This window comes from Bidens hawaiensis, unplaced genomic scaffold (genome assembly GCF_021521415.1).
Source record: "Bidens hawaiensis isolate Kalapana, Puna unplaced genomic scaffold, B.hawaiensis_p1.1 tig00061168_1, whole genome shotgun sequence".
Lineage (NCBI taxonomy): Eukaryota > Viridiplantae > Streptophyta > Magnoliopsida > Asterales > Asteraceae > Bidens > Bidens hawaiensis.
In genome coordinates, this window is record NW_027501017.1 from 52,716 (window position 1) to 63,457 (window position 10,742).

The 10,742-nt window shown below is 38.1% G+C and overlaps 1 protein-coding gene across 1 annotated transcript; it reads left to right on the forward strand.

Moving 5' to 3' along the window:
* Nucleotides 1–925: 925 nt before the first annotated feature.
* On the forward strand, nt 926–4,069 carry LOC143603292 (uncharacterized). Its single transcript, XM_077080125.1, has 6 exons — nt 926–944; nt 1,359–1,499; nt 2,284–2,372; nt 3,048–3,133; nt 3,242–3,335; nt 3,467–4,069. The coding sequence occupies exons 1-6, from the start codon at nt 926–928 to the stop codon at nt 4,067–4,069; spliced, it is 1,032 nt and encodes a 343-aa protein (XP_076936240.1).
* Nucleotides 4,070–10,742: the final 6,673 nt, after the last annotated feature.

The following is a 10,742-nucleotide window of genomic DNA, read 5'->3' on the forward strand; positions in this document are numbered from 1 at the left end:
ACAGAACGAATGGGCGAGTAACGAACTACCTGATTCGTTATCTTAATTATAACGAATCATCAAGTTCTTATCCAGACTTTGACTCAAGGGTCAAAGTCAAAATCGTCAAGAACAATAACAGTCAATATATCTAAGATCTGCAATTAAACCTTCAATTCTTAACGAAATATCATGATTTTGGTATCATTGGAATCGTCTATGCAGCGCCTACAAACCCCAAGGGTCCAATCATCCAAATATCTGAGTTTTCATGGTGCGATTTATGTATAAACATACGGGTTTTTCATTCTAACGATCAACCTATCAAACTGTAATCAATTTCAGTAAGTTTAGCTTTGTTGGATTCGTTTTTACCATACTAACACAGATCTATGACTTCTAGATGAGTCCGAACCTAAATAAATGATTTCCAATTCTAAACGTACCTTAAACGAGTCAAACAACGAACACGGTTAAGCCTTGATGTTGTCTTGGTTCTTCACGACGATATAGCACCAACAAGCTCCGGTTTTCACCTTCGGATTTCGGCTCGGGTTTTAGGATAGTGTTTGTGTGTGTTTATCAAGGTGTAGGCTATGGTGTAAATTTGGATAATAATGGAAAGGATTAGGGTTTAAGGGGTATTTATACTCCCTTAAGCCCATAGACCTAAGGTCCATTTTTCCTTTTTAGTCCATCTTTAATTCTATTAACCAAGCCCGCTACTCCTTAAGCCTCATTATCATATTATTATCAATATCTCACTAACGCTGATAATTCACCCGACGCAGATATAACATTAAATATTATTCTAGAATTTTCGGGATGTTACAGTTTTTGTATATACCCTGTTTTATTGAATTTGATCTTTGTATCCAAAAACTGCTTAACAACTGGCGAGTTGTTGTTCGATTAGCTTTGACGGTCTTCGTTGATTTTTAGCGTCATGTATTACGATCATCAAAGTAAGTAATTGTAGGTTTAATTCTAATCAATTGTTATTTATTTAGCTGTATACAGTAGGTTTAATTGACGGATAAATTAAGTTTTTTGATTTTTAGGTTTTGTTTCTGTTGAATTTTATGATCGATATTGTGTTTTATAATTTGTCAACTAATTGTGATTTGGTTAGACTTCAAATTATGTGTTTTAATAGCAAATCGTGGATAGGATTGTTGATTTTTTATTTAGAACGTATTAGAACATATAATTGGTTTGTGATTCGGTTAGAACATATTATAACGTATTAGAACGTATTAATTTATTTTTGATGTTTGATTATATTTTAAATTATATTTATTTTCGTATGTATTTTCTAAACTGTAATTAATTGTTTTTTAGGTGAATTTTTTTGACTTAAATTGCTTTTTGTTTATCAGATCCTTCATCAGATGTTGTTATACCGCAAGTTAATGCATCTTGTAAACCTGTAAAAGGAATGATTTTTGAATCTGTTGATCATGCATATGATTTCTATTGTGAATATGCAAAGAAAGCTGGTTTTTGTGTTCGTAAAGGAGGTTCGTATATGAATGACGGTTTATTAAAGTCTAAATATTTTACATGTTCCAAAGAAGGTCATAAACCTGCAAACAGTTATGATTCTATGGCTGAAAAAGATGGTTCCAATAGACCGTATTATAAAAGAAGGAAGAGACCAACAATTCGGTGTGGTTGTCGAGCTCAAATTTTTCTAAAATTTGATGACGGTTTGAGGTTTGAAATAAATAATTTTGTCGAAGGACATAACATGAACTGGTGAATGCATAAGATATGCATTTTGTTCGATCAAATAGGAAGTTGACTCATGTATAACAAGATATTATATATGAGTTGTCAACACTGATTTTGGGCCCTGTTAAGGCGTTTAATATTATGAGGACAAAGTGTGGAGGATTTAAAGAAGTTGGGGCTACAAAAGACGATTGTAAGAATTTCAAACAGAGTTTAACTTGTTATATTGGGGAGTATGATGCGGAAATGGTTGTACAAAGATTAAGTGGGAAGAAAAACTGTTGTGATGGTTATTCGTTTGAGTATACTGTTAATTCTAATGGTGAATTAGATCATTTATTTTGGGCGGATGAAATTTCAAAGAAAAATTATTTGGCTTTTGGATATATTATATCATTTGATGCAACATTTATGACCAACAAGTATGTCAATTTAATACATTTGTTTTTTAATTTTTTATTTTTTTTACATATATTTTCTTAATCGTTTTCTAATAATTTTGTTTTTTACAGGTACAATATGGTTTTTGTATCATTTACTGCCATGATAATCACTGTTGTAATGTTACAGTTGGTGCTGCGTTATTATCATCTGAATCTATTGAATCTTATTCATGGCTTTTGAAAGTTTTTCTTGATTCTTTCGGTATTGCCCCAAAGGTGGTTGTTACTGATTAAGATCCAGTATTGAAGCAAGCAATCTCCTTTGTTTTACCAAACTCGAGACATCGGTTATGTATGTGGGACATTATGAAAAAACTTGCTGATAAGGTAACTTTTTAATGTATTCAATGTACTATGCATATGTTTCAGAACGTATTAGAATGTCTAAACATATTAGTATCCATCATTATTTGATAGCTGCATATTTTTTAAATGTGTTAGAACGTTTAAGGACGTATAAACATATTACTATTTTAGTATATTTAGTTCATATTTGTATTAGTGTTAGAACGTTTTAGAACGTGTTGTGTTTTAAGTGTGTATTTTTTAACATATAAGAACGTGTTTTTTAACTGATGTTGATCTTATTACCAAATATTATTTTTTGTTACATCAGGTTGGTGCTACCCTTTGTAACAATGAAGATTCTAAACGTAAAATATGTGACATTGTTTGGACGGATGCAATTTCTCAATCCGATTTCGAAACGCAATATGAACTTATAATGAAAGAATATGATCTTGAAACAAATAAATGGTTGTGTGACATGTTTGAAATGTGATATGATTGGATTCCTTCTTATTACATGGATGAGCCGTTGTCTGGTCTTATGAGAACTACATCGAGATCAGAAAGTGAAAATCATTTTTTTGTCAAGTTTTTAACTCACAGTTATCACTAGTTGAGTTCTTTAGTCATTTTGATCATTGTATGGAGATACAAAGGCACAATGGTAGGAAAAATGATCATGATACAAGGTACACGCATCCATATCCGGATAGTGAAAACCCTTTTGAGTAGGAAGCAGAACTGATGTATACAAAGGCTATTTTTAATGATTTCCAATATGAAATGTATCATATTAGGAGCGGTGTAGCATGTTTGAAATCAACTGAAGAAGAAGATTTTGTGAGGTTTTTAGTATTTGACTTTAATGCATATGTTCCAGGCTGTTTGGAGGTATGAATTAGTTAAAGATTCTATTTTTTTTTTGCTTGAACGTTTTAGAACGTATTAAAACATTTTTTTAAAGTTCATTTGATTTTTTGACAGAATGTTTTAAAGTATTTTAATATATTTTTGTGTGTCAGGTTTTGTTAAAGAAGGAAGGTGAGGAAGGAATTGATTCGACAATTTCTTGCGGATGCAAAAGATTTGAACATTATGGGTTATTGTGTCGTCACAGCCTTTATATTTTAAATTTGTTTAGAGTTACAAGATTTCCAAAGAAATACATGGTCGATCGTTGGAAGAGAGATGCTGGTGTTAATCCTAGAACTGCTCCAATTTCAACTTTTGGTTATGACAAAATTTTAAAAGTCAAAGAGATCGCAAGGGAAATAACATTGGCTGGTGAGTATCTCATAAATAGCTACGCAACTGATGTTGATGAACTTACTAAAGTCAGGGATCAAATGAACATTATGATCAAACAAGCCGATGAGACAAGATACAAAAGAACTCATTTATCAAAAAGGGATAGGTTTGCTGCTATTCTAGGGTATGATCAACCATCAGAGGTGACTGTCCGTGTGCCTAGTGGTATTAAGAATAAGGGTTGCGGGTCACATAAACGGATTAAATCTCAGAAAGAGATTGCTATAAGTCGGTCTGGGAAGAAATATAGGGAATGCAAAGTTTGTCATAAACAGGGTCATAACAGTCGAACTTGTCCTCAACTTCAAGAAGAATAGTTTATAGCGTTATTGTTGTTTTATATTTTTTCTGTTTTTATACTTTTTATGTTTTATATTTCATGGAACGTGCAAGTTTGTATACTGGAACGTATAAGAAATGTTTTATATTTCATGGAACGTGCAAGTTTTTATAATGGAACGTATAAGAATGTCACACCCTCAAAATCCACTAACGGAGTTTTACCGTCAGAGGGTGTGAACTGGCAGGATCGGAATCATTAGTTATAATCAAACCAAAGAAAAACGTTTAAATGTAAATAAGTGCGGAAGCGTAAAACCTTAATTCAAAAGTTGCGTCACGCAGGACGACTTAAAACCAAATGTAACTGTTAAAATTAAGTTTGCAGAATATAAGTATTTTCGTTTAATGCATGCTCCTAAACCGCGCGCCCGCCTCGGCTACCTGAGAATAACATACTAAAAGTGTCAACACAAGGTTGGTGAGTTCACAAGTTATATAAGATAAATCGTTTAGCGTTTTGCGTAACCTCGTTACGGCGTTTAAGTGTTGCGTAACCATGTTACGGCGTTTTCAGTGTTGCGTAACCACGTTACGGCGTTTCAGTGTTTTGCGTAACCACGTTACGGCGTTTAAGTGTTTTGCATTACCAGATAGTGTTATGTCAAATTATATATCGATAGGTAGCTAATCTATACAACAAGTATCGCTAAGTGGTTCGCGACCGAAGCTGACTGTTTATCAAGTGCCCGTCACCAGGTCATTCCAGACCATGGTAAGTGTTAGCCAAAATTACACCCACTCAACCTCCAGTTGAGCTTAGCGTCGGGTGGGGTTTGTCAAACCCAGTAGTACTACCCAAAAGTGACTCGCTATTCCAAATATTAACCGGTCCGATGTGTGGGACTTCAAATGTTACGTTTGCCGCTTAGCCTTTACAAGTGATATATAATTTATAACAAAATCTTAAATATGCGTTTATCTCAGAAAAATGCGTTTATCGGAGTATGTTATCTCCCCCAAGTGAAAAGAAAACGTTTGAAAACAGTTCAAAGAGCGGGGTAAGTGAAACTCACTGTTTGCGAAGAATTTCCCAAATTAGATCACCAAGTGATGCGCGTCGTAGAACTCTCTCTAGCGTTCTAAATTAACAAAGAGATTTTCTAAGTGTCGGAACGTTTAACGAGTCTCTAGACTCGGCACATAATACCTATGCACATAACATGTGTCGTGTTTCGTTTTGTGGATCGTGTGTGACTTAAACAAGTACACTTGTGATACAATACGTGTGTGAGCAATTACTTTCGTGTCATGTATAAACAATGTACATCACTAGCAAATACTCCCCGCAAGGGCAATTTAGTCAAAATACGACAATTAATTAGCAATTACTCCCCACAAGGGCATCTTGTTCAATTTATGACAATCAATTAACAACTATCATATTTCATGCAATTTCACAACAATCAGCAGCTAATTTCATCGAGACAGAATTTCTACTTGAAAGATTGTACTATTTCACCGATCATAACATCTCAATTAATTCAGCAAAAATCATCACTGAAGCATATATGTCTTAGGTTTCCAGAACATATTTTATTTTATTTTTATTCCATATATATTTCTCATAATGATCAAAACACTACAGCAAACTCATATCAGTCAGATTCATGCGCAACAGAATGTTATTTGCAATTCCCGTTAAACGAAAAATCCAATAAATGCAAGACCACTTGGGTTAGGTTCCTAACTCAATAAGTCAACTTCCAGAAGTGTAACCAACCCAATTGGCCTCGTAGATTATGAGATATAACATTTACAAAACAACCTAACAGCAGGTCTAACAATTCAGCTTTGCACCACGTTTTTGTAAAATCATAAAAGTTAACTTTCACACGTCCAAAAATTACAAATTTATATTCTTTAGAAACTAGACTCAACCTAGTTTACTGTAATATCAATTATCTCAATCAAATTCCACTTTAACATCCCGTTACAGTCATTCAAACATCAACAACACAATCTGTCCAGAAACTGTTTGCATCCAAACTCAACAATTTAACAATCTATGAACTATCATGCATTCACATAACACTCTAGACTCCATAAACAATATCCATGCATATCAATTACACCCAATAAAACTAACAATTAAACATAGAGGATGCATAGAATAGTTGTTTATACCTTCCTAGCACCTTAATCTTCAATCAAACTTGAAAGATCTTGAGTGTGTGTGTGTGTATATTGATCGATCACAAGGAGAGGGGAGAGGGGATGGCTGGCCAATTTGGGGTTAGGGAAAAGGGATGGGAGTTAGGGTTTAGGTTTATCATGTATTTATAGACTAATATGTTACACCTTGGCCCCTCAACTCCTAAGTATTACTTTTTCTAGAACATTCTATCATAACTTGCACCTTAAGTTAACATTAAGTATTTCCTTTTTCTAGAACATTCTATCATAACTTGCACATTAAATTAACATGACAATAATATTATCACATAACACATAATCCTAACACATAATTATCACATCATTAGTGTTTTAGTGTGTTTCATTTATTCATCAATCGTTTGCGTTTCGGTGCAAATCCCGAAAGACTACTACACATGTAGTAAGTGTTAAGCGTCATTTAAACCCTAGTTTAAATGTAATGAAGTTTGCGTTATAGATTCAATAAATCTAAAGTTTGAATTGACGGAGTTGCGTTAACGGAGTTAACCTGAAATTGACGATTGTCACATCATTCCCATGTTAAAGAATTTTCGTCCCGAAAATTTGAGTCAAGTCGTGATGAGTGTCTGAAAAAGTAAGAAAAATTTTCAGTTTGTCATATCATCCCCTAGTAGAAAGAAATTTCGTCCCGAAATTTAATTCATACTTCCGGTGATTTCTGACGGTTTGCCGGGTTTCGCGGTTTTCTGTGTTTGGTCAGCCCTTCAAAAAGGTGAGGATACTTTTTCATCATTTGATTCTCGCGTTCCCACGTGAACTCCGGTCCACGTCTCGAGTTCCAATGAACTTTAACAATTGGAATTTTGCTGTGCTTGAGCGTTTTGGTTTCCCAATCCAAAACCTCAACTGGTTCTTCAATGAAGCGAAACTGTTCATCAACTTGCAGTTCCTTCAAAGGTACTACTTGAGTTTCATCGGATAGGCATTTCTTTAAATTCGATACGTGAAAAACGTTGTGTACACCGCTGAGTTCTGCTGGTAAGTCTAGTCGGTACGCCACTGGACCAATGCGTTCCGTTATCCGATAAGGACCAACATATCGTGGGTTGAGTTTGTTTCGCTTTCCAAAGCGAACCACACCTTTCCAAGGTGAGACTTTGAGTAACACTCGATCGTTTACTTGAAATTCGAGAGGTTTTCGGCGCTTGTCAGCGTAACTCTTTTGGCGATCTCGTGCTGCTGCCATGCGATTTCGGATTTGAACAATCTTTTCCGAAGTTTCGAGTACCAGTTCTGGACCAGTGATTTGGCTGTCACCCACCTCTGCCCAGCAGAGTGGTGATCGACACTTCCGTCCGTACAGTGCTTCAAACGGCGCTGCTTTAATACTTGCGTGGTAGCTGTTATTATACGAAAACTCTACCAAAGGTAAGTGGGGTTCCCAACTTTTTCCGAAATCCAACACGCATGCACGCAACATGTCCTCTAAGGTCTGAGTAGTTCGTTCACTTTGCCCATCCGTCTGAGGATGGTAGGCTGTGCTCATATCAAGGCGTGTGCCTAGGGCGCTTTGTAGTGACTTCCAAAAGTGCGAAGTGAAACGAGAATCTCGATCAGAAATGATTGAGACAGGCACTCCGTGTCTAGACACTACTTCTTTCATGTAAACGCGAGTCAGTCTTTCCATTTTGTCTGATTCCTTAATCGCTAGGAAGTGCGCGGACTTAGTCAACCGGTCAACGATCACCCAGATGGTATCGCATCCCGTTGGTGTCTTAGGTAATCCCGTGATAAAAATCCATTGAAATTTGTTCCCATTTCCACATGGGAAGTTCTGGTTGTTGCAGCAACCCAGATGGTTTCTGATATTCTATCTTGACTCGGGCGCAAGTCAAGCATTTGCTCACGTAGGTGGCGATGTCGGCTTTCATGTTCGGCCACCAGTAAAGTGCCTTTATGTCGTGGTACATTTTATCTGAGCCAGGGTGGATAGAATGTCGAGACTTGTGTGCTTCGTCCATCACTAGAGTTCTCAACTCTCCGTATTGTGGAACCCAAATCCGGTTCTCAAAATATCGGATCCCGTCCGATTTGATTTCAAGTTGTTTGTCCATGCCCCGCATGAGTTCTGATGGAAGATTATCATCTTTCAAAGCTTCAAGTTGTGCATCGCGAATCTGGTCGGGTAAGCTAGCATGAATTGTGAGTTGCAATGCTCGTACTCGTCTGGGTTTATCGGTTTCTTTTCTACTGACGGCGTCTGCCACTACATTGGCCTTGCCAGGGTGGTACTTGATGGCACAATCATAATCCTTAAGCAACTCGACCCAACGACGCTGTCGCATGTTCAGCTCCCTTTGATCGAAGATATGCTGGAGACTCTTGTGGTCGGTGTATATGGTAAACTTGGTACCGTACAAGTAATGCCTCCATATCTTAAGGGCAAACACCACAGCTCCGAGTTCCAAATCATGAGTCGTGTAGTTCTTCTCGTGAATCCGTAGTTGTCGAGAGGCATAGGCTATAACCTTCTCGAGTTGCATCAGCACACAACCGAGACCTTGTATAGATGCGTCACAGTGTACCTCAAAATTTTCCATTCCCTCGGGGAGGGCTAGAATGGGGGCGCTACAGAGTTTGGTTTGCAACAGTTGAAAAGCAGATTCTTGCGCGTCACCCCAATTGTACTTAGTGCCTTTTGTGAGTCAAAGCAGTGAGGGGTTGAGCAATCTTTTGAAAATCCCTCGATGAAACGCCGGTAGTAGCCGGCCAGTCCTAGGAATTGCCGCACCTCAGTCGGAGTCTTAGGTGCTTCCCAGTTTTTGATGGCCTCTACTTTACCGGGATCGACATGGATACCATTCTCGTTGATCACATGTCCTAAAAAGTGAACCTCGCGAAGCCAAAATTCACATTTCGAGAGTTTAGCATACAGTTGTTCCTTCTTCAATAGTTCCAAAATTACCCTTAAGTGATCTTCGTGGTCAGTCTCGTTCTTGGAGTAGACGAGAATATCATCGATGAAAACAATCACAAACTTGTCGAGGTACGCCTTGCATACTCGATTCATGAGATCCATAAATACGGCTGGTGCGTTGGTTAGGCCAAAAGGCATAACCGAAAACTCGTAGTGAGCATACCGTGTTCTGAAAGCCGTCTTAGAGATATCTTCTTCGTGCACTCTTAGCTGATGGTAACCAGATCGTAGATCGATCTTCGAGTAGTAACTCGATCCTTGAAGCTGGTCAAACAAATCATCGATTCGGGGTAAAGGATAACGGTTCTTGACCGTCACCTTGTTCAACTCCCGGTAGTCGATACACATTCGGAAAGTCCCGTCCTTCTTTCGGACAAACAAGACAGGGGCTCCCCATGGCAATGAGCTAGGTCGGATAAAACCCTTATCCAACAAATCTTGCAACTGCGTGGACAGTTCCTGAAGCTCCGCCGGTGCGAGCCGATACGGGGCTCGGGCTATGGGTGCTGCACCGGGTGTTAACTCGATTTGAAATTCGACTTGACGAATAGGAGGGAGTCCAGGCGAATCCTCCGGGAAAACTTCCAGAAAATCTCGCACAACCGTTATATCTTCGATTCGCTTCTCATCCGCGGGTTTCTCAGTAATATGCGCCAAAATTGCCGTATGACCCTTTCGTAGATACTTTTGCGCCTTCATAAGGGTAATGACGCTGGTGGTCATGCCGCTTCTCTCGCCTCGGACCGAAATGTTCTCACCGGAAGGGGTGGTAATATGGACTATCTTATCGTGGCATATAATCTCCGCTCGGTTCTCGGATAACCAGTCCATGCCGACGACGACATCGAAACTACTAAGCGTAAAAGGAATAAGGTCGATGTCAAAGACATGACCTGACAGTTTTAACTTACATCCCGCAAGTACATGAGTCGTTACTATAGTTTTACCGTTAGCTAGTTCAACAGGAAACTTAGCGTCTAACGGGGTTGGAGTTAGGTCTAAGAGTTGGCTAAAGGCTTTCGACACAAAACTCCTATTAGCTCCAGTATCAAACCACACAGAAGCAAAACAATCGTTTACAGGGAACTTAACAGGTTCCTTACCATGTAAGGAATGATTTTTATTAACCAAGACATGTTTTTATGGTATTAAAAAAGTTTAAACAAGTTCAAAAGCTACTTATTGCGGGCTTGACCTGACCCAATCACAAAAGCTCTTCCTTTCCCATTGTTTCCACCACCACTGCCATTTCCATTACCTCCATTGTTGTTATTCTGTTTCAGCTTAGGGCAGTCTTTCTTAAAATGTCCCTCTTGACCACATTCATAACATCCCTTAGTCGTCGCAGGTGGTTTAGGAGCATCCTTTGCCGCAAGGTCTCCTCTACATTCCTTTGCTTGGTGACCCCTCTTTCCGCATTTTAGACACTTGACTCGGTCACACGGGCCAGCATGATGATAGTTGCACTTGTTGCACTTCGGGTGCTTCCCAGCATAGCCGTTCGAACCCTGCCCGCTACCGTTGTTATTGTTGTTGTGACCTTGATTGTTGAAGCT